Source organism: Saccopteryx leptura, chromosome 1 (assembly GCF_036850995.1).
Source record: "Saccopteryx leptura isolate mSacLep1 chromosome 1, mSacLep1_pri_phased_curated, whole genome shotgun sequence".
NCBI classification, from domain to species: domain Eukaryota; kingdom Metazoa; phylum Chordata; class Mammalia; order Chiroptera; family Emballonuridae; genus Saccopteryx; species Saccopteryx leptura.
This window is the reverse complement of record NC_089503.1, coordinates 305,046,647-305,071,322: the sequence shown is the minus strand read 5'-3', so window position 1 is coordinate 305,071,322 and position 24,676 is coordinate 305,046,647. Positions and strand designations below refer to the sequence as shown.

Sequence of the window (24,676 nt, the reverse complement as noted above, 5' to 3'; positions counted from 1 at the left end):
TTCACACTAATAGTCTGTGTTGATGTTGCAGTTGTAACAAATACCATGCCAGGTTTCTGTCACTCTTCACTAGATTTTCAATTTATACATGTCAACTTATTTTCTAGTGTATATTTACTTCATTCCACAAACACTTTAAAATAAATATATTGCTTTATGTTGCACAATCATCTACTCCTTTGGAATCCTTCTCTTTGCTCTTTTAGATTAATAATAAATTTTATTTTCCCAGCACAAGTGCTACTTCCCACAAAAAGCTTACCCAGATTCCTTTAACCAGAACCACTCAGCCTCCCCCACACTCTGACAGTCCTTATTCTGCATCTATATAAAAGCACCCACATGTCAGTACAGTGAAGGCTGTTGAGTGTGCTGGGCAACCCACAGCCTTTGGAGTGAGGGGAACTTGGGTTTGTTTCCTGCCCCCGTTTTCTTATCTATAAAACAGGAATAGTACTATCTATCTCATGTGACTGTTGTGAAAATTAAATGAAATCATATATTAGGTACAGAGCCTAATATAGTTGTCCCATTTCTGGCATATATTAAGGACTCAATGGATATGGATATTATTAATAGTATTTGGGGTATCTATCCATTCATTCATTTAATACATAGTGTGGAATGTCTTAGTCCATTCAGGCTGCTAAAACCAAATTCCACAGACTGGGTGGCTTATAAACAACAAATATCTATCCCTCACAATTGTAGAGGCTGGAGAACTGAGATCAGAGTGCCAGCACGGTCAGGTTCTGGTGAACGTCCTCTTCTGGGCTGTAAACTGCTGACTTCTTGCTGTGTCCTCACATGGTGGAAGGGTCCAGGGGACTCTCTGTAGTCTCCTTTGTAAAGCAGTAGTCCTATTCCTGAGGGCTCCAGTCTCATGACTTAAGCCTGACCAAGCATCAGACTGGGATGCTGAGGACCCAGGTTCGAAACCCCCAGGTTGCTGGCTTGAGCATGGGTTCATCCGGCTTGAGTGCGGGGTCGTCGGCACAGAATTGATCTCATGGTTGCTGGCTTGAGCTCAAGGTTGCCGGCTTGAGCAAGGGGTCACCAGCTCAACTGGAGCTCCCCGGTCAAGGCATATATGAGAAAGCAATCAATGAACAACTAAGGAGCTACAATGAAGGATTGATGCTTCTCATCTCTCTCCCTTCCTATCTGTCCCTGTCTCTCTCTACCCCCCCCCCCTCTCTTGCTATCCCTAAACTCTCCAATGTGACTGTATTTGGACTAGGGTTTTTACAAAATAGGATTAAATGATATCATGAAGGTAGGGCCCTAATTTAATAAGATTAGTGTCCTTATAAAAAGAGACACCAGAGCGCTCTCTCTCTCTCTCTCTCTCTCTCTCTCTCTCTCTGCCTCCCCCTTTCCCTCCCTCCCTGGATTCTTCTGGTTTTCTCCTTCAGCTACCTTGTTCCATTCCCCTAAGGAAGAGGCAACGTCTAGAAAAATCCAGCTGTTCTCATAGCTAGCAGGAGGCTTGGCAGGGCTTCCCAAGCCCTCTCTGTCACATGGCATCCCTCATAGGCTGGGCCACAGGAAAGTGTCATGAGGCCCCCGTGAGAGTCAGCCTCTAGATTTCAGATGGGATATTGACATAGGTCTCTTCTACTCTCAGAATACCATAAGCTTATCTAGGATTCTGCAGCTAATCCTAAATAAGGGCAGGTGAGATGCTACTATCTTACTTTAGAAAAGACCTATGCTTATCTATCTTATTGTCCTTGGATTCATATTCCACTCCAGCTTAGAGATTTTTGAATAGTATTGGGAGGAAGGGGGTGGGAGCAGCAAATCTTTCCTGATTTACAACTGTATCAAGGCTCTTGAATCTAGAACAAAAAATGTTGGACTACCTTTGTCCTCTAGTTCTGTCCCTCTGAGGCAACACAGGACTCCCATCCAATGACCTAAATGAGGATGGTCATAGGGCAAAAAAAGATCTGTTTGGGAAAACACTGGCTAATATTTCACAATGTCATATTGCCACATTTGTAACTATTAACACTTTCTACGTGCACATAGTCAAGAAAAATGGTAAGAAAATTGTTCACAAGCACATCTTTGCACACTGGCAGCTAATGTCCACTTAGTAGTGTCCAGTGAAGAGAGAGAAACCACACAACAAATCCTACAGGGAATGTTTCAGAAAAAGAAGTATTAATTGCTACAGGGATTAATTATTGATATAAAGGAGGAAAGGGAACTATGCAGAATACCCCAGAACTGCAGGACAGTACCTAAGGAAGGACAAACTTGGAAGGGGAGTGCCAGGGTCATCTCCAAGAGTGGGTTCAGGTCTCATAGGGATCTGAGATGGCTACTGGATGGTAAAGAAGTTGACCTGGGCCAGAGCTGATCTATACTTCTGAAGCCAAGGCTGGTGGGAAGGAAACCATTGTTGAGAATGGCCACAGGAAACACCTGGCTAGAATGCTCCTGGGCTGATGCAGGGTGGCTGCCTGCTGGAATACCTTCAAGACTCATCGGGAATCCATTAACGGGGATGCCACTGAAACTCCATGGTGAGCATCATGGTGGGTCCCCACCCCAAAGGCCTCTGGCAGCAGTAGAGTAGAAGCAAGGTAGGAAAACAAGCATAACAGAACCAGGAAGAGAGGCCCCTTCCCTCTTCTAGTGCCCTCTACTGATAGTGTTTAACATGGTGCCAGTGGCAAAGAAGAAATCCTTACAGGGTCACCTGACCAGGTGGTGGTGCAGTGGATAGAACATAAGACTGGGATGCAGAGGAACGAGGTTCAAAACCCCAAGGTCACCCGCTTGAGCATGGGCTCATCTGGTTTGAGCATAGCTCACCATCTTGAACCCAAGGTCACTGGCTTGAGCAAGGGGTCACTTGGTCTGCTGTAGACCCCCAGTCAAGGGACATTTGAGAAAGCAATCAATGAACAACTAAGGTGCCGCAACAAAGAATTGATGCTTCTCATCTCTCTCCCTTCCTGTCTGTCTGTCCCTCTCTGCCCCTCTCTCTGTCTCTGTCACAAAAAAGAAGGAAATGAAAAGAAATCCTGAAAGGGTCTAAATCTATTAACAGAGAAGTCATAATAGATAAGTTTGGAGCTGAGAGACAATAAATTGATAACTGACATGTGGATGTAGTACGGTGTCCACGCAATCAATTGGGTGTTCCCATGGTCTCTAGAACACAACAGAGAGTCTGCAGAGAAGGCACAGTGCTGAAGATGTAAGGAAGAACACGAGAGACCACATCACAGCCCTCCTGGAGCTTGTACTTGGGGTAAAGGCAGGCATAGATTGACTGATAATAAATAAGTAAACAACCAAATACATATCATAATTACTGCTACGATGAAAGAAATAGGGAATTATGATAAGGACAAAGAAGGGGCCCTTTTTAGAATGGGCGGACAGAAAAACCGCTCAGAATAAAAGGTGGCAAAAAATTATAATTTTTAAAAAAATTTTACTTATTTTTACAAATGACTTTGAAATAGGTAAAAGATATTACTGGGTCTCTTGTCTATTTCACCCTTCAAGTTATTCTCTGCTTGTTTTTATCTTTGGACAACTTTACAACTCTATAAATTATAGATAATTTAGAGCAGTGCAGATGAGTCCTGTCCATGCACATGCAAATCCATTGTCCTGTGAAAGTGTAATTGACTTCTCTCCCCACCCCCCTTTGTAGGAGAAACCAGTTTTGCATATATGAAGTAAATTCATATTTAACACTCCCCACACATGTAACTGCTCTTTGAAATCTTTTTTATTCCACTATAACGTCTTACTGATTCCCTTATTCGTTAACAAGTAAAGTGAAATCTTTGACATATGTTCATTTTATATTTATATAAGACTAATAACTTACCTTTAAAAAGGTAGTGATCCTAGGCCCTGGCCGGTTGGCTCAGCGGTAGAGCGTCGGCCTGGTGTGTGGGGGACCCGGGTTTGATTCCCGGCCAGGGCACACAGGAGAAGCTCCCATTTGCTTCTCCACCCCCCCCCCCCTTCCTCTCTGTCTCTCTCTTCCCCTCCCGCAGCCAAGGCTCCATTGGAGCAAAGATGGCCCGGGCACTGGGGATGGCTCCTTGGCCTCTGCCCCAGGTGTTAGAGTGGCTCTGGTCGGCAGAGCGACGCCCCGGAGGGGCAGAGCATCGCCCCCTGGTGGGCAGAGCATCGCCCCTGGTGGGCATGCTGGGTGGATCCCGGTCGGGCGCATGCGGGAGTCTGTCTGACTGTCTCTCCCCGTTTCCAGCTTCAGAAAAATACAAAAAAAAAAAAAAAAAAAAAGGTAGTGATCCTTTAACACATTTAAATTCAATCTTCTAACTAAAGGCTCTAGTGTTGGGGTCTTTCAGCCAAGGGCGACCAGCCTAACCTTCACATTACATAAAGACTGAACGAGCCCATCACACGGTCTACTCCTTTGTTATTTGTGTGTTGATAACACATATCAAAAATCACGCCTGCAAGATGGGGGCCAGAGAAAACAAAGACTTTCAATTTAGAGCAGGGATGGAAACTATGGCTCGTGAGCCAGATGTGGCTCTTTTGATGGCTGCGTCTGGCTCACAGACAAATCTTTAATAAAAAAAATAATAATGAAAATAAATAAATAATAATAACGTTAAAAATATAAAACATTCTCATGTATTACAATCCATTCATTTCCTACCACTCATGTTCATGGTTGCGGTTGGCTGGAGCCAATCACAGCTGTCCTTCGGGACAACGCCATATTTTTATTGAAAAATACGTAAGGTACACAGGTCATTGTATGGCTCTCACAGAATTACATTTTAAAATATGTGGCGTTCATGGCTTTCTCAGCTAAAAAGATTCCTGACCCCTGATTTAGAGGCTTTCAATTGCATGAGCACTTTTATTAAGGGTGCTCATGAAATCAAAGAGATTGATTTTCCTAACATTGTTGGCAGTTAAAAGAATGCTTAACAGAACTCTTGTTAGGTATTTTTGAGCCTATAGCAGGCTGATATTCACAAAATCCTACAATTTTAAAATAGCATGGGAAACTTAGAAGTCAATCTCCTCATATTTTAGATGAATTAATAAAGTGAAAAGGTGACTTGTTAAATATCATTGTTTAACCCAGCGATTTTCAACTGGTGTGCCACAAGAATTTTTAAAACATGAGATACCTAGGCCCTGACCAGTTGGTTCAGTGGTAGAGCGTCAGCCTGGCATGCAGGAGTCCTGGGTTCGATTCCTGGCCAGGGCACACAGGAGAAGCGCCCATCTGCTTCTCCACCCCTCCCCGTCTCCTTCCTCTCTGTCTCTCTCTTCCCCTCCCGCAGCCAAGGCTCCATTGGAGCAAAGATGGCCCGGGCACTGAGGATGGCTCTGTGGCCTCTGCCTCAGGCGCTAGAATGGCTCTGATTGCAACAGAGCGACGCCCCGGATGGGCAGAGCATCGCCCCCCTGGTGGGCATGCCGGGTGGATCCCAGTTGGGCACATGCGGGAGTCTGTCTGATTGCCTCCCCGTTTCCAACTTCAGAAAAATACAAAAGAAAAAAAAAAGAAAAAACATGAAATACCTATTTAGTCAGGGGTGTTGACCTCTTTTCACATAGATTGTCAAATAAAAAAATGAAAACAGCCAATTACAACAAGAGCTGTCTCATGTGAATGAATCAAAATTACACCTATTTTTTTTTTTTTTTTTTTTTTTTTTTGCTTGCCTGACTGTGGTGGCACAGTGGATAGAGCATTGGACTGTGATGCAGAGGCCCCAGGTTCAAAACCCTGAGGTCACCAGCTTGAACGCGGGTTCATCTGGTTTGAACACAGCTCACCAGCTTGAGCCCAAGGTTGCTGGCTTGAGCAAGGGGACACCCGGTCTGCTGTAGCCCTCCAGTCAAGGCACATATGAAAAAGCAGTCAAGGAATAAGGTGCTGCAACAAAGAATTGATGCTTCTCATCTCTCTCCCTTCCTGTCTCTTTCCCTATCTGTTCCTCTCTCTGTCTCTCTCCTGTGTCTCTGTCACACACACACACACACACACACACACACACACACACACACAAATTATACCTATTTTTTTAGCTCCATCTCTTTCCCTTTATACATAAATACTTTCTCTGAAAAGATAGGGGAATCGTGGTGTCAGTGAGGGATAGGCTCAAACATCATCTTGGTTTTTCAACTAGTTTTACTATTTATTTCTATTTCTGAGCTTTACTATCTTCAGCAAAGTGGGCGTAAATTATTATTAAATAATAATAAGCCGCCTCAAAAGATTATTATGAGGGTTAACAATAACACGTAAAGTACCTGGCACACAGTAGGTGCTCAATAAATCATATCTATTATTAAGTGGTTACTCCTTCCCCATAACAAATACATTAATAAAGTAGCCATCTATATGAGATTTTAAAAAAACCATTCAGTCTTTGAGAAATGCACAGTTGACAACACTGACACTTTTATAATAGATCAGTACATTTATGTGTAAATGAAAGTTACATACCCACCCACATACAGCTGTCTGTTAAAAAAATATTCATCTTTAATGAATGAACAACCGGCAAACATAAGTCAACCTACACAAATTAATATTCTCTTCCTCCGCCCTCCCACTCCTCCATTTGGATGTCTTAACACAATTCTTATGTCTTTAGACACAATCTGCTTACTTTTAAATTGCCTAAAATTAGCCACAAAACACTATTTTTAAAAGTGCACTAGGCCCTGGAGTAGAAGGCAATTCAAGTGAGAGCACAGCTCTGTCTGCAGCACCCTCTGCATAGGTGACAGAACCCTCAGAGAGGTAATTACCCAAGGCTCATCCCCATTGATAAAAATAACTATTTGTTTAATACTTTACAGTGAACAGAGTTTTTATAGATATAAATTTAAATGTTCTTAGGAAGACAAAGAAAGCATCCTATGCCCTTTGTGTGGCAACAGAAGCAAGGGTAGGGAATATTATGTGACATATTTGCTCACGTGATGGTTCAATTTATATTACTGTTATTAGTTTGCTGGTTACAAAGTACCACAAAATGAGTGGCTTACAACAATAGGAATTTATCGACTCACAGTGCAGGAGGCCAGAAGTTTGAAATCAAATGTTGTCAAGGCCATCCTCCCTCCATCTGAAGGCACTAGGGAAGGATCTGTTCCAGGCTGCTTTCTTAGCTTCCAGTACATAGGTCCCTGTCTTGGTGTACCTGTAGGGGAAGAAAATATGTTCCTCTACCATCAAGGTTCTTTTTGCTGGTCTAATAATCAAATAGACATGAGACAGGTTAACCAAATTTAATACATACATATGTATGGGAATTCCACATACTTGAGTGAGTCAGAAACCCCCATGTGCACGAGAGGTTCAGAGACAGACAAGGAACATGATGACATAAAACATTCTGAGTAAGGGACGAGGCAAAGCACCTTAGGGCTTCAGAAGGTCACTGTAGGGAGAGCACGTGTTAAGTAATTAGTTTGTCTTGACATAGAGATACTTAAAAAGTCATTTCTGGTGATAACTCTTCATAGGCCAGACTCCTCTGATTTAAATTCTTCCAGGTAATGAAGATAGGATGCAGAAGTTTCTCTTGAGCTTGCAAGGTCTGCTGCCTTTTAGCTCAAAATAATCTGCATGCCACTGAGACACATCTTGGGGTGACTAGCTCTGAACTCATCACCCACACACACAGCATAAATCCAATCTTCACATGGCATTCTCCTTGTGTGTGGATCTATGTGCAAATTTCCCCTTTTTATAAGGACTTGAGTCACATTGGATTAGGGTTCACCCTAATGACTTCATCTTAACTTGATCTTATTCTCAAAATAAGGCCATATCCACAGGTACTAGGGTTTCTATAATTTTAAGACACAATTCAACCAGTAGCAACCGCCATATCCTTCCTCCTAACCACGCCAAACACTGGTGGCAAACAGCATTCACTAATTCAGTCATTGAATAAACACTTGAATGCTTATGTATCAGATTCTGTACTGGGTGGGCATTTATGAAAAGAAAAACTGAACTGGATGGAGCCCCTGTCCTTAAGGACACGTTAGAGGGAATTAGAGACACATTATAGTAACAAGTACAATTATTGAGCACCTATTTTGAGCTAGGTGTTAAAAGTAGGCTCTTTTCATTCAGTCTTCACAATAGCATGGTCTGATAAGATGCCAGGGGACTGGGGAGAACCTAAATCTGCCGGGGAGTGGGGCGCAGGAGTATTTTCACAACTTAGGTTGCACTTCATCTGAGTCTAAAAGAATGTGTAGAAATAAATATACTAGGTAGGGTAATGGTTGTAGTGAGCAACAGATTCCAAAGAAGAGTATTTTATAGAGGAAAAAAATAGAGTAAAAGTTAAGAGATACAGACTGTAAACTCCACGTCGGGCTTGGATTTTAGCCTATATCCATCTCTCCTGTATCTCCAGCACTTTGAACAGTGTCTGTTTCATTCATTAACTGTTGAACGAACGAACAAACCAATACAAAGACTGAATAAGGAACAGCATGGCCTGCAGTTCATTGTCCTTGGAAAGGTAGGCAAAGGCCACACTAAATATAAGAGATCAGGGCTGACATAATGTTGATATATTGCTAGTATTAAGAAATTACAAGAAGTCCAGGAATGCTTGGCATTAAGGTGACCAACTTTTTTACAATGAAAAGGACAAAAATAAATTGAAGAAAACAGAATCATAAATAAAAGAAACATTTTATTCATTGCAACAATACACTATAATATAATAAATGCATAATAAAAACATTTTTAATATTTTATAATTATGCTTACATGCCTATTAATTTTTAATAATAATTGTAAGAAAAAAGTACTCATTTAGATACAAATACCTCACATCACACACAATGGATCGACTGCATCGATTGAATACGGACATTTACAGATTAGTCTTCCAATATCAAAAAGGAGGACATGTAGGAGGACTCTTTTCAAGGGAGGAAGGGACTTTCAAAAGGACTGCCCTCCCTAAAGGAGTATGATTGGTCACCTTATTGGCATCCACCCTGCCAACTACCCATCTTCTCTAGAAACAGTAAAAGAGTACAGCATCGCGATGTCCAGATGAATGGCGCGCGCACCCCAAAGTCGGATTCTTTGCACAAAGCTGGATTGAAACACGTGGATCAAAGTGGACGTGGACCCTCCTACTCTCCTCTGTCCAGCCCTTCTAGCCCCCACTACAAGCTGGGGCCCCTCGCTACCTCTCAGAGGGAACAAAGCCGATTCTGGGTATTTCCGAAACCCCGGCAGCTAAATACCCCAAGCGCGCTCCCGCTCGCCGGCCCCGCCCTACTTCCCCCTGGAATGCTGCTAAAGCGCACGCGCGCCTTCTGGAGCAGACCGCGCACCCGCGAACTCCCCGCATCCCCGTGCTCATCCGGGTCTAAGCGAGCCTCAGCCAATGGTAGATGCTCATGGCCCCCGGAGGCGAGGCTAAACCTTCCCTCACGTGGGTCCTGTGATCACCGGGGCGCCTCTGGCAACCGCGACCAGCCAGCAGAGAAAAGGGACGCAGATAGCCCTTTCTCTGGGTGAGGATCGCCGGTTTGGAGATCGAAGGGCTGCGGCCCCCTAGAAGCGACTGAAGCGCAAGCACATTCCCCAGTCCGAACCGCTGTAGTAAACACACTTCAGAAACGTGAGGTGCCGGTGGTCACGTGGGGAGCGCGCCTTCCAATGAGGGGCCAGGGGCGGGGCGGAGGCCGCTGACGCGGCGGGGGTGGTGGAATCACCGGGCCATCTCGGGACGGGTCACCGGCCGGCAACCGTCCAGCGGCCTCGATCAGCGCCTCCGAGATCGGTCTTCACTGCTGTCTTCCTGGGCCGAGAAACAGCGTGGCCGACAGCGGCTGAATCCCTGCTGTTCCCCATCGGTGGCTCCCCTCGGGCGAGCCTCTTTTCCTCAAGGGCCGCCTCGGTGGGGCGAGGTTTCCGTGACGAACCTCCTGGGGCCGCGGGTGCCGGCTTGGGCTGTCGTGGCAGCTCGAGCTCCTGGAACTTGTTCGCCCTCCGGGGGTCCGAGGTCCTCAAAGTTATGCGTGCCGTCCAGGCGGTTGCGGCGGGCGCCGGCTCCTAAAGGCCGTCACACCCGGACTCTGCCGACTGGGCAACCTCCATTCAGCTTCCAGCTGCGCCTCCAGCGCCCTCTCCCTCTCGGGTCCCGTCCTCGGACTCATTTTTTCCTCCCCCGCACCCCCGCCCCGGTCGCCCTGTCCTTTCACTCCTTGGGTGCGGCGATTCTCCTAGCAGCCGAGGTGTCGGTTATGAGCCGGACCCTCGTGCCTTGAATTTCTCGGTGGAGTAACTCGGCGGCGGCCCGGGATGGGGGTGAACGCGGTGCACTGGTTCCGCAAGGGGCTCCGGCTTCACGACAACCCCGCCCTGAAGGAGTGCATCCAGGGCGCCGACACCATCCGCTGCGTCTACATCCTCGACCCCTGGTTCGCGGGCTCTTCCAATGTGGGCATCAACAGGTGGCGGTGAGTCAACACCCCGGGGGGAATTGATCTCGCTGTTAAATGCATCAGGACTTGACGCGCGATCGGCCCAGTCTGAGAACTTCCACCTGGGACCGCCTTGCTTATGCTGTTTTAAGAATTGTGGCTGCTTTGAGTATGAAGTAGAAGAGACTGAATAAATAGTTCTCTGGCCAGAAAGTGCTGGCCACCTGGAACACCTTGGCCCCCGCGTGTGAGTTACGTGCCTCAGCACTAATGGGAACTCTTAGTGATAGAGTTAAAGAAACCTTCCCATTTCTCAGTGGCCCGTGGGTTGATTTCTTTAGCCCCTTAGTGGCCTTCGAAAGGATTGCGGTTTTCCACGTTTACGTTTGTGTCCCGATAAATCATAGTAGGGAGAAAATCATTCAGTACCGTCGTCTCCAAACCCAGTTTTTGGTCCACCTTGAGGCTGACGAAGGAAAAGCAAGGGAAATGCCATTTTCTGGTTTCTCTCTGCTCAGCTCTTCCTCTCTACTCCTCCTTGTGGTTGACTGGACACAGCACAGCTTTTCTTTCTAGGCAAAGTCTAGTCCTTCTAGGGATCCGAGTACTGGGAGAGACCTTAGAGAGGCCTGGTGATCTTTTCCTGAAATACCGGACTGCATGATTGGTAGGCCCCCTGGTGGAAATAAAAGTGTTCGATGATCAGATAATTGCAACATCAAAGCTATAGCAGTGAATAAAACAGAAAAAAATTCTTGTCCTTTCCCAGCATATGCTTCAGAAAGTAAAATATATTATTTGATGGTGAGAAATGCTGTAGAGAAATAAAGAGCAGAGAAAGGGGAGAAACAGTGCAAGAGATGAGGATGAGAGGTACCATTTTAAATGTGATTGGGGAAAACTCTGAGAAGGTGGCAACGAACAAAGAGATGAGAATGAGGCAAGTATGGATTGCAGCTGTCTAGGGGAGACGTGTTCCCAGGGGAGAAGCGATCCAGGCAGTGGGAGCAGGGGAAAGGCCCTAAGGTAGAACTGTCCTTAACTTTTGGAAGAAACTACAGATAAAGCCAATAGGACTGAAGCAGAATAGGTGAGAGGGAAAGTAGATGAGATCAGAGATGTGACAGGGCCATCCGACTAGAGCTTTATAGATTACTGTCAAGATTTGTCACTTTGCCTCGTTTGATCTCAGACCAATGAAAACTTAAATCTTGAATTTGTCACTTTTGAGATTGAATGATTTAAAATATTTCAATATTTTCCTTCCCTTATCTCTTATTAAAATTACATCACACACAAAAAAACCATATATACAAGTATTGATAGAATTATTCATAATTTATTATTAGTCATAATATCCAAAAGGTGGAAATAACCCAAATGTTTATGTACTGATGAATGGCTAAACAAAATATGACATATCCTTAAAATGGAATATTATTCAATTATAGAAGTACTGGTATGTCTGACTGTTGGTGGCACAGTGGATAGAACATCAACCTGGGACACTGAGGTCCCAGGTTTGAAGCCCTAAGGTCATTGGCTTAAGCACAGGCTCTCCAGCTTTAGTGCAGGGTTACTGCCTAGCCTGGAGCCACCCGTGCACCCCCACCCCATCAAGGCACAAATGAGAAGCAATCAGTGAACAACTACACAACTACAAGTTGATGCTTCTCATCTCAATCCCTCCTCTCCCCTTGTGCGTGTGCTATAAATAAATAAATAAAGTACTAGTACGTGCTACAACATGAATTGAATCTTGAAAACATGCTCAGTGAAGAAGCCAGTCGCAAAACCCCACATATTATGTAGAGACAAAAAAGTAAATTAGTACCCTCTTTGGGTTTGGAGGGTTGGTGGAGTTGGGAGCTGGTAGCTAAGGAACACAGGGTTTCTATTTGAGATGATGAAAATGTCCGAGCAGGTTGCACAATTCTGTGAATATGCTAAGAACTGTTGAATTGTACACACACACACACACACACACACACACACACACACATCTCACCTCTTTAAGGCCTAATCCAAATGCCACCTTTTCCATGATACCTTTCTTTATCACCTTGTCTGGGATAATTAACTCTTGTAAACTCTTAAACCATTTTTTGATATTGCTTCTCACATCACCCTTAGTATTTACTCTTTTCATTTGTAAATATTGACATAGTTCTCATATATTCATTTCTTCCCATTTGACAGATTGCACCTCTCCTTTCTGAAAAGAAGGTACCATATTATTAAATCAAAAACTTATTTTGTATTCCTGTTCATGGCAGGCACTATTTTTGGTACTGGGGATACAACAATGAATAAAACAGAAATAGTCCTTGCCCTTGAGGAGCTTCTAGTCTAGGAGGAGAAAAAGACAATAAAGCAAATATGATATGTCAGGTGGTGGTAAGTGTGATGGAGAAAAATAAAGCAGAATGTAAGAATAAAGATCTGCCTGACCAGGTGGTGGTGCAGTGGATGGAACATCGGACTGGGATGCGGAGGACCCAGGTTCGAGACCCCAAGGTCGCCAGCTTGAGCATGGGCTCATCTGGTTTGAGCAAAGCTCACCAGCTTGGACCCAAGGTCGCTGGCTCAAGCAAGGGGTTACTCAGTCTGCTGAAGGCCCATGGTCAAGGCACCTATGAGAAAGCAATCAATGAACAACTAAGGTGTCGCAATGAAAAACTGACGATTGATGCTTCTCATCTCTCTCCATTCCTGTCTGTCTGTCCCTATCTATCCCTCTCTCTTTCTCTGTTTTTAAAAAAAGAACAAAGATCTAAAGCAAGGGTAGTCAACATGGTCCCTACCACCCACTAGTGGGCATTCCAGCTTTCATGGTGGGTGGTAGCAGAGCAACCAAAGTATAAATAAAAAGATAGATTTAACTAGAGTAAGTTGTTTTATAAAGATTTATTCTGCCAAACTTAGCGAAAATCCGACATAAAGTACTTGGTCAGTAATTATTATTATATGCTTTAACTTGCTATAACTCTGCTTTATAAATTTTATAAAGTAAAGTTACTTCCCTACTTTATAAGTCACCATTACTGTGGAACCGGTGGGCGATTAGAAAATTTTACTACTAATAGAGATACAAAAGTGGGTGGTAGGTATAAAAAGGTTGACTACCTGTGATCTAAAGGAAGGGAGGAAAGAAGCGATGCAGATATCTGGGGAAAGAGCCCTCTTTTTTATTCTCTACAATTTCTAGCATTGTGTCTTGTACAGAGAAGGCATTTGATAAATATCTTTCAAATTCCCTTTGTAAGTCTAGGGTATAAGAGTGGGGCAATTACTTTATTTCATTTAGATGGTAATGTATGTCTTAAACTCATAATTCAGAAAAATAATTTTCAATGAACAGATTATTTTTAATATTTAAACTTCAACATGTTTATTACATGGTGAATGCTATCACATGTAGAATCTTAATTTTCAGTAACCAAATCTATTTATAATTATACCTACATATTTATTCATTCTTTCCTTCTACTGCATGATTTCTGTAGAAGAGATAATTGGTTCTTTTATTCAAAGCCAATCTATTTGTCTATATCCCATTTTTAAAACTTTGCTCATATTTGTCCAGACTTTGTGAGGTTTAAGTGATAAAAACAAATTAAATATACTGTATGTAAGGTGAACAAGTTCCAATGTATGTATATATTGTAAAATTTATTTTTGATTATTTATTCTTTCACTTTTACTTTAGTCTCTTTTTAGTTTGCTTCTAGTCAACATTTAAACATGATTAGGTCCAAGTTCTGTTTAAACAAACAAAAACCAACAGAGGAGCAAAGGCTACCCTTGACTATGTTCCTCACCTACAACTATGTTTCTTATTTCCTTTGTTCCTTTGTAGCCAGACTTCATGAACAAAATGTCTAATACAGGTTGACTTCATTTCTTTATCTTCTTCTCACCCTTGAACTCACTCCAGACTAGTGTCTTTCCACCCAGTACCTATTCATCAAAAACTGTTTTCATTGCCTGACCTGTGGTGGCGCAGTGGATAAACCGTCGACCTGGAAATGCTGAGGTCGCTGGTTCAAAACCCTGGGCTTGCCTGGTCAAGGCACATGTGAGAGATGATGCTTCCAGCTCCTCCCCCCTGTCTCACTCTCTCTCTCTGTCTCTCTCTCCCTCTCTCTCTCCTCTCTAAAATGAATAAATAAAAATTAAAAAAAAAAACAAAAAACTGTTTTCATCAAAAGATACTTGTAAACTTTTTATTCCTTGATTTTCTACTATACACTTGACCACACCTTCTTTTTCTTTGTTCTGCTTTGGTTGGAGGACCCTTCTATGTTTGTTTTTCTGTCAGAGTTATTAATGTTCTTCCTTGACATCTCTTTTTCTGTACAACTCATAAATGCCTCTGAAGTCTATGATATCTCCACTTTCATTTTACATCATTCCTAGGCAGTCTCCTCTCTCTTTGTGAAGTCAGTTATCATCTATATATATGCCCAGAATTCACAAATCAATATCTTCATCACATATCTCCTGATCCATAGATATAGATTCCCTGCCTATTTGAATGTATCATATTACTACCTTAAACTCAACTTGTTTCAAAAACAGAATTCATCTTTCCCTCTACTTCTCAAATATAAACAAGAAACCTAAACTGAGTGTTTCTGTGTTTCCCATTTTCATAAATAATACTACCATTTGTCCAGTTGCTCAAACAATTTGCAGATTAGGTTGTTAATTATATATTCATTTATTTAACAAATATATATTTGAGTCTCTACTGTGTGCCAGTCACTTTTCTAATTTCTGTGGTTAAAATGGCAAGCAATAGATAATTTCTCTGTCGTTGGGGAGTTCACAGTAAAAAGAAGAATTTATTCAGAAATAAAATAATCACAAAAATGCATCCTTCTATCTCTATTGCCACTTTAGCCCATACCACCATCCATTTTGCTTAGATTACTTCTCTCCCCTTTCCCTTCTTTAATTCATTCTCTATATAGCAACTGGAGTGACCTTTTAAAATTGCAAATATGATCATGTCCTTTATTCTTTAAAATCCTCAGTGACATTTCCTTACCCTTAGATTAAAGTTCAGAAAGCCATAGAGCGTGGTTTAAAATCCCTGTGTAATTTGGTCCTCTGCTTCTTTTTCCAGCCTTGGAAGACTGCTTCACTGAGGCATTTGAGCTGAATCTTGAAGTATGAGATAGATCTTAATAAACAGAGACTGGAGGGAAGGGAATTCCAGACAAAGGGAAGATAATTCCAGACTGAGGGAATAACATGAGGGAAGGCAGAGTATTCTGATACTGATGAAGAGGCTGGTATGACTGAATCATACTGGGATGAAAGATAGGAGGTATTGTTAGTATTATTTTGGTTTAGTACTATAGACAGGTGCCTGTCTCAAACAGGCTGAAGCAGAGAGAGTTGATTTGGAGGTGTAATTGAACAATCCAAGGGAAACTGGTTTCAGACCTGGGTTAATGCTAGAAGACAATCTCCAGGACCAAATTTCTCTCTTTGCATCTCCAAACTTCACTTATATTGAATTGGCTTTTCAGACAGGCTGTCCTCTGGTGGTAAAATATAGCAATAACAATAGCACTTAAAAAGCATAAGCCTCAGCTTCGGAAGTCTCAGCAAATGCCTGTGACACTCCAGTGACTCCATTTGGGCCAATTTCTGAACCAATTATTGTGTACCTCTGTTTGTCTGAGCTGAAATTACTATATATGCCTTATGAATGGAATCAGCTCTCCTGGACTGAAGTAACTAAAGTAGAATGAGTAGGAAGTAGGTGGATGTCCTACCTAAAACAACAGATGCCTATTATTTAAGAACTCAGATCAGAAAGTGGGACCAAGCCAGAAAAGCTTTCATCCCTGGTTGATGATATATAACTTTGGCAACTAAAAGAATGATATAAGAAAGAGATAATATAATAGTGTGGAGGCTTCATCAACAGTTCAATTGAAAGATAATACAGGCTTGAATTAGGGAAAAGGTTATAAGGAAGAGGAAGATGCAAGAGAGTGATTGTAGAGGTACAATGAACACTTTATATGACTGACTGGACAAGGTAATTTCATAGAGGAGGGTGTGAGGGAGAGAGAATATTCGATTCTCATGCTTTGTGTCTCTTTGACAATTATTCATGAACTAAGTTAGAGAACATAGGAATAGACCATATATAGATGAGGAAATGAGTATGTTTCTTTTAGGTCAATGATGAAATGAGATACTGCTAAGATATCAACATGGGAAATGGATAAAATAGGAGTTCAATTTAGGGGATTATAGACATTAGAGCTATGGATAGGGGAATAATTCCTATGTAATTAGAAGGTGAAACATGATTGACAGTATTGCATAGAATAAGATCCATCAAAACCTTGGTGAATACTATGTTTAAATTATTGATTTTTTTTTTTTTTAGAGCGAGAGAGGAAGGGGGTAAGTGAAAGAGACAGAGATGTTGATTTGTTGTTTCACTTATTTATGCATTCATTGGTTGATTCTTGTATGTCCCCTGACTGTGGACTGAACTCACAACCTTGGCCTACTGAGACAACAGTGTAACTACCTGAGCTACCCACCCAGGACCAGAAGACTATATTTAAGATGAAAGGAACTGGAGAAAGACTGAAGAGAATCAGAGGTAGAAGAGGAGCCAGGAGAGTGTTGTATCATGGAAACCAAAGGTGGCAAGAGTTTTTTCTTCATTGGGCTAAAGAAGGCAGGTTAAGTAGATTGAGTTTTGACAGTTGTGCAGGAAAAATTACACTGGGGAACAATTGTTTTTTCATTTTCTGTTGCATGAGGTTTTAGAACAGTTTCTATATATTTCTGCATCACTGATTCCAAATCTGAAATCTGTTTTTTGGTGCATGCTCTAGTTTTTATGCAATTTTAATTTCTTTTTGTTACAGTTAATGGCATGCATTGGTTTTTAAATTGGAGTTAAAGGGCAACGACTCTTGGATTGAACATAACCACAAGGCAATTAATGTTTTACAAACATCGCTTTTACATAATTGTAGTTGTTTTTAAATGTAAAAAAATTATTATCTGATAAAAACACTCTCTTAAAAAACAAACAAACACCCTCTTGTTTTGTTTTAAGATTGAATCATGGCTTCTTCGAGTAGGCCTAAATGTAAGAATAGTCCTGACACCTTCTGTTATGTGTCAGGACAATCATATGTGTCTGTTACACACTTCAGTGTCAAAGGCGCAGTATTTCATCATTTGTGACACGTGCATATATTGCCTATTTTCAAGTTCCCCTTGGCAATCAAGATAAGAATTGGGCTCCTCATATTGTGTGTCATAATTGTGAGAAAATGCTTCAAGACTGGACAAAAGGAAAACGCAAAGGAATGCCTTTTGGTATTCCCATGGTTTAATGTGAACCTAAGGACCACAGCAGTGACTGTTATTTCTGTCTGGTCCATACAAAAGGCATCAGCAAGAAAAAACGGCATATGATCGCATATCCTAATATTCCTTCAGCAATATGACCTATCCCACACTCTGAGACACTCCCAGTTCCAGTTTTCAATGGTTTTATTTCTTTTAAGGACGAAGAAAGTGAACATGGTGATCAAGTGTATTTTGATAAGATACATGAGGAAATGGTTGTGGAATCTGAAGGGTCTTCTTCTGATACCAAGCAGTCATTAACCCCACAGCAGTTCAGCCAACCCGAATTGAATGACTTAGTAAGAATGACATAAAAATTGTCCTGAACTCTCTGAAGTATGAGGAGCATAACTGGATCATTTGTGTGGATCTTAAAATGATAAATTTCCTGCTGGGACAACAGAGAGGTTTCACGAAGTATCCTTGCTTTCTGTGTTTGTGGGACAGCCGAGCTCGGGAGAAACACTGACACAGAAGGAGTGGCCGAAACGTGAAGCTCTGGAGGTAGGGATGCAAAATATTGTGAATGAACCTGCAGTTAATCGAGACAGGATCATTTTTCCCCCACTTCACATCTAACTTGGCTTAATGAAGCAGTTTGTTCAGGCTTTGAATAGAGAAAGTGAATGCTTTCAACATATTATTTCTGCTTTTCCTGCCTTGTCTTTCAAGAAGATAAAAGCAGGTATATTTGATGGACCTCAAATTTGAACCCTCATACGTGACGAAGAATTTGCTAGGAAGATGAATAAGGAGGAGAAAGCAGCATGGCAGTCTTTTGTGGCAGTTACAAAGAACTTCTTTGGCAACAAAAAAGCAGAAAACTATGAACTTCTGGTTCAAAGGATGCTGTTGGCTTTCCACAACATTGGATGCAAAACATGAGCGTTAAGATTCACTTCCTGCACAGTCACCTTGATAAGTTTCCTGAAAATCTTGGAGCTGTTAGTGATGAGCAGACTACTGCTGAAGCATCAAACGAGATTGTCCTCAACAAGTACACAAACGCAAGAGCCACAGATGCAAATTTTTACCTGAATAGAATTTAAATAAGTTTTGCGCAAATTTTATGATTAAAATAAGTGTTTTAATATGTTCTATTTCAAAATTGTAGACAAATTCTGATGCAATTATATCTTTTAGTGTATTTACTGCATTATATAAATTATTATATTTTCACAAAGATGATGCCCAAGAAGACATTCTACTTCATTATGTTAAACTAAATGTTGAAAATTTTACAATAAGATGAAAACCTAAAATCTTGAATTGCAAAAAAAATTGTAGCTTACAGAGAAAAACTAATGTCAGATTTGAGATCAGCACACTTGAATTAGGTAAAAACAAATGTTTTTGTGGATGCAACAAAAATTTTGTTCCCCAGTCTTAAATCAAAGACTTAGAAACGGGCAGAATAAACTACTATGAATCTTGAGTCCTGTGCATTGGACCCTCAAGAAATTATGTTATCCTAATTAAGGGATATGCAATTTTGTCCTTATTGGACTAGACCAGTGGTCCCCAACCTTTTTTGGGCTACGGACCAGTTTAATATCAGAAAATACTTTCACAGACCGGGCTTTAGAGTGGGACTGATAAATGCACAAAATAAAATTATGTTATGCTACCAGTGTAAAAACTGTGGTATTTTTAAATATAACTGTCAAACTTACAATATTTATTGGGCTAAGTTAAAGGAGGAATGAGCATGTCCTCATTATTCAGGCTGTATATAAATTTGTTATTCTGACAATGTTTCATGTATGACATCAATATGTACTATGATAGGTTCAGGCTCGCTACCAATCATGAACCTACGACAAAAATAAACATGAATCCACTGTGTACTCGTATGCAACTTTATTAGAAGCGTCCTCTTAACATCGCACCAACAACGTAACATGAGTAACATCCTCTCTGCCTCCAAACACTTTCCAGTCGCTATGGTAACATTTAAACATGCCTTAAAAATAAGATACAACACAAAAACAAATATAAAGTGCATGAAAAATACAACTCACCATTGTTATGAATATTATAAGTTAAGAGTTATTTATTATAATGTTTATATAGAATGAGAGATAGTAGCCTATCTCTCAACAACCGTAATGCTATATCAGTGGGAGCCCTGAGCTTGTTTCTCTGCAACGAAAGGGTCCTATCTAGGAGTAATGGGAGACAGTGAGACCCAAAGTGTGTTGCTTATGTCCAGTCTATTCCATAATTTTGTTTTGGTTGCTGTCACTGCAGAAAATCCCACTTCACACAAATAGGATGTCGGAAATGGCAACAGGGTTTTTAGTGCTTTTGAGGCGATCTCGGGGTATTCTGCCATGACTTTAATCCAGAACATTTTAAAGCCGCCGTCATTTGCGATCTCCAGTAGTTGATCCTCTTCTTGCATAGACATGCTGGATTCACCTGGTTTGTTGACAAATGGATCGCGGATCCATTCCTTGGCAATTCATGGATCTTTTGTGGTTGGGAAGTAGCATTCAAACTCTTTTAAAAGCAGATACAGGTGATCTTGCACCAGCTGGGACAATGAAGGCTTGGGCTCAGCCTCTTCCAAAATTCCCATGAATGTTTGAAACATGTCAAATATACCCCTGTTCATACGTTGTCCCCACAAATCCAGTTTGGCTTTAAATGCAGCTACTTTATCTGCCAACTTGAAGACAGTTGTCATTTTCCCCTGAAGTGACCGATTGAGTTCATTGAGGAGGTTAAATATGTCACACAAGTAAGCGAGTTTTGCGACCCATTCCTCGTCACTGAAATGTGCTGCTAGCAGTGACTTTTTTTCTGAGAGAAATCTCTGCAGCGGCTCTCGTAATTCAAACACTCTGGCCAGGGACCTCCCTTGGGATAACCATCTTATTTCTGTGTATAAGAGAAGGTGTCTGTGCTCTGCGTTCATTTCCTCACAAAGCTGCTCGAACAGGCGCGAGTGAAGGGTGTGTGCTATCATGTGGTTAATAACTTTAACAACATCATTCAATACGCTGTTATTAAGTTCCGGTGGTATATTTCGGCTAGCCAGCATTTCCCTGTGAATGACACAGTGTGTATCGTAGACTTGCATTCAGGTGCAACCTCCTTAATCTGAGTAGTTAAACCAAACATCCTTCCAGTCATGGCAGCAGCTCCATCAGTGCATATGCCGACACAAAAAGACCATTTCAATTTTCCTGTTATATAGTCATCCAGCAATTTAAATAGTTCTGCGGCTGTAGTTTTGGTTGGCAATGGTAGTTGGCAATGATAACATATCCTCATGCACATCCTCTTGATAAAGATAACGCATGTAAACAAGTAGCATTGCCTTGTTGTCAATATCTATAGATTCGTCAACCTGGAGAGCGTACCACAGTGATTTTTTAATCCTTTCCAACAGTTGTGATTCAATGTCCTCTGCTATTTCCTCAATGCACCATGTGACGGTGGTAGCCAAAAGAGGCATCTGTGCTATCTTTTTAACTGCAGCTTCTCCTAGAAGTTCACGACAAATGTCTTTAGTGGCTAGAAGGATCAATTCTTCACCAATGGTGCATGGTTTCTTAGCCTTAGCAATACGATTAGCCACCAAGTATGATACTTTCAGTGCACTCGCATTTATTGATGTAGTGGCCACCAGTAATTGTTTCTGTCCTTCTTGTTCATGCTTTTTTTCTTTCGAAATACTCAGAAGGCTTGTCTTTTAAAGTAGGGTGCTTGGTCTCCAAGTGGCAAAGCAGTTTTGAAGGCTTCATTGCCTCATTACTTAGCCGGTCGCCACATATTATGCAGAGCGACCTTGGTGCGTGAGAATCACCAGTTGCAATAAATCCATACTTCAAGTAGGACTCCTGGTATTGTCTGTTAAATGAAGCCTTCTTTTTCTTCAAGGTCGTAGGTTCTTCTTCTGTCTCCTCACTGGCCCTTTTCCACTTCACAAAAAAACTTACGATGGAATTTTGTTTTTCACTCATTTTGCTAGTTTATGGGTTTAATTTTAGCAGCAACGTATCACGTGACCGAGACAAGCGTCAGGAGTGAGTCTTAGATGGATGTAACAGAGGGAATCTGGTCATTTTTAAAAAATAAAACATCGTTCAGACTTAAATATAAATAAAACGGAAATAATAAAGTTATTTATTCTTTCTCTGCGGACTGGTACCAGTCCGCGGCCCGGGGGTTGGGGACCACTGGACTAGACTGTTTTACAACTCTGTAAAAAGAGATCAAAGTTAAGGTGTTGAAAACAGATTAACAGAACAAATGTTTCCTGCTGATATAAATTATTATTTTTCATGCCATGCAAATGAATTTTTAGAGTGGCCACTATATATCTCTGTAAGTCAGATTCTTACTTGAAACAATTTTAACATCTTACTGGTTTCTTTATTCAGTAAGTTTTAGATAAAATCTTTGCCATATATTCATTTCGTATTTGTATAAGACTCATGATTTTATCATTTTGAAAATTATACTTAACTGTTACAAAGGCTCTGAGTGACCTGAGAGAGCAGTTTTAATGTAGCTGTAAGGACAGAAATGAGGTTGGTAGGGTATTACTGAAAATGTATGTGTGACTGGTATGGGGGAGGAAGGCAGTGATTGAGGTATTACTGAGGAGGAAGAGGTAAGACAAAAGTTTGGATGCATAGGTTCTGGACAGACTGAGGGAAAATTATAGTCAAGACAAGATGACAGATAAAAAGTAAAATAGACAGATGGTGAGGCCCCCAGTGTGGAGTTCTTTAAATGACAAACAATTGAGTTTAGAAAATTTGACTGTCCTGAAACCTAAATTCAAACCCCTACTTTCCTGCTTAGTAGGACTGACCTTAGGTAACTCACTCTCCCTTCATTTTACTCATTCAGAAAACATTCTTTTAAGAGCCCATTACCTGCCAGGCACTTTGCAAGGCATTGAGGATACAAAGATCAAAGTCCGTGATTCTTGCCCATAAGGAAACTTTACACCACTGAAGGACTAATTAGAATATACCTGTAGAATGTTAAAAAGGACCTCTTTAGAAATATGCAAAGATAATCATGGGAGCCTGACCAGGCAGTGGCACAGTGGATAGAGTTTCGGACTGGGAGGTGGAGGACCCAGGTTTGAAACCCTGAGGTCACCAGCTTGAGCTCGGGTTCATCTGGTTTGAGCAAAGTTCACCGTCTTGAGTCCAAGGTCACTGGCTTGAGCAAGGGTTCACTTGGTCTGCTGTAGCCCCCCCCCCCCCGCCACCCCCACACCCCACCCCTGTCAAAACACATATGAGAAAGCAATCAATCAACAATTAATGTGCCACAAGGAAGAATTGATGCTTCTCATCTCTCTCCCTTCTTGTCTGTCTCTATCTGTCCCTCTCTCTGTCTCTGTCATACACACACACAAAAAGATAATCACGGGAGGACAGAGAAGAGACTAACCTGGGGGAGGAAGTGGAGGGATTAGGAGTAGAGGTGGTGGATGTGGTGAGGAGTAAGGGCATGGTGGAGGGAGGTAGATAGTGGTTTGAGAGGAGACATTCCAGAAGATTTTAGAGGACTTCCTGATGAATGAGATTCTTGAGTCAGTGACCTAATATGAAAAGTGAAGTACTCTTATATATTGTTTATTTGAAAAAGGCAAGTCTAAAAAAAAACACATTTTTATTTATTATTTAAAAGAATTTTTATTGATTTTAAAGAGAGGAAGAGAGAGAAAGAAAAATATCGATTTGTTGTTTCACTTATTCATGCATTCCTTGGTTGATTCTTATATGTGCCCTGTGGGATGATACGCTTAACCAACTGAGCCAATAGGCCACAGCAACACACTTTTAAATGTATGTTAATTTGATGCCTTACGTAGGACAAAATTCCAGTTCTAAATTCTCCTGCTCACTTCTTTATCCCAATTATTTTTAGGTGATTTCATCTAGGTATATACTTGATGGAATTCCTTATGATTTTATTTTTTTTAACTTTTATTAATTTTAATGTATTGTGTTAACATGAATTCAGGTGTCCCACTCAATATGAATTCCTCATGATTTTATATTGTGCATCTCCTGACCTGACCTCTGTCTTGAGTTCCAGACCCTCATATCCAGGATTTGTACTCAGATTTGAAATAACCATCTTAAGCTAGTTCTTGCCCACACTCCTGTAACTCCTGTAGTTTCTCTAAATCATAGTAAGTGGCAACATTCACCTCATTACTCTGCAAAAACCTAGGAGCCATCTTTTCTTCATTTCTTTTTTCCTCGCAACTTCATGTCTAGTCCTTCAGCAATTATTATGGCTTTTCTTTCAAAATAACTTCCATATCCATTCAACTCTCACCCTTCCTCTGTTATCATGCTGTCCAATTCACCAGTATTTTTTGCAGGACTACTGCAATACCCTCCTAATTTCTCTATTTCCATTTTTATACCTGCCTTCCCATTTAGGCGAGAGGAGAGGAGATAGTGAGGCAGAATCCTACATGTGCCCCAGCCAAGATCCAGCCGGCAACCCTGTCTGGGGCCAATGCTGGAATATCAAGCTATGTTTAGCACCTAAGGCTGACACACTTGTATCATCTGAGCCATCCTCAGTGCCTGGGGCCATGCTCAAACTAATCAAGCAACTGGCTGTGGGAGGGGAAGAGGGAGAGAAAGGGGATAAGGAGAGGAGGGAGAAGCAGATAGTCGCTTTTCCTGTGTGCCCTGACTGGGAATCCATCCCACGATGTCCATATGCCAGGCCAATGCTCTATCCACTGAGCCACCATCCAAGGCCCAGAGTCATATTTTTTAAATCTTAATTAGATTAAGTCATTTCTATGCTCAACATCTTCCAGTGACTT

General features: G+C 41.5%; 1 protein-coding gene across 4 annotated transcripts in view; it reads left to right on the top strand.

Moving 5' to 3' along the window:
- The first annotated feature begins 9,707 nt into the window (after window positions 1-9,707).
- LOC136387164 (cryptochrome-1) overlaps window positions 9,708-24,676 on the top strand; it is a 71,599-nt gene continuing 56,630 nt past the window's right edge. For 2 of the 4 annotated variants that reach the window (XM_066358222.1, XM_066358221.1), the window contains exon 1: window positions 9,710-10,488. In XM_066358222.1, coding sequence (XP_066214319.1) covers window positions 10,331-10,488 — 158 coding nt within the window. In that variant the 5' untranslated portion in view covers window positions 9,710-10,330. Of the gene's footprint in view, window positions 10,489-24,676 lie in introns of all 4 variants that reach the window. The other 2 variants (XM_066358224.1, XM_066358220.1) reach the window with 2 other exon arrangements.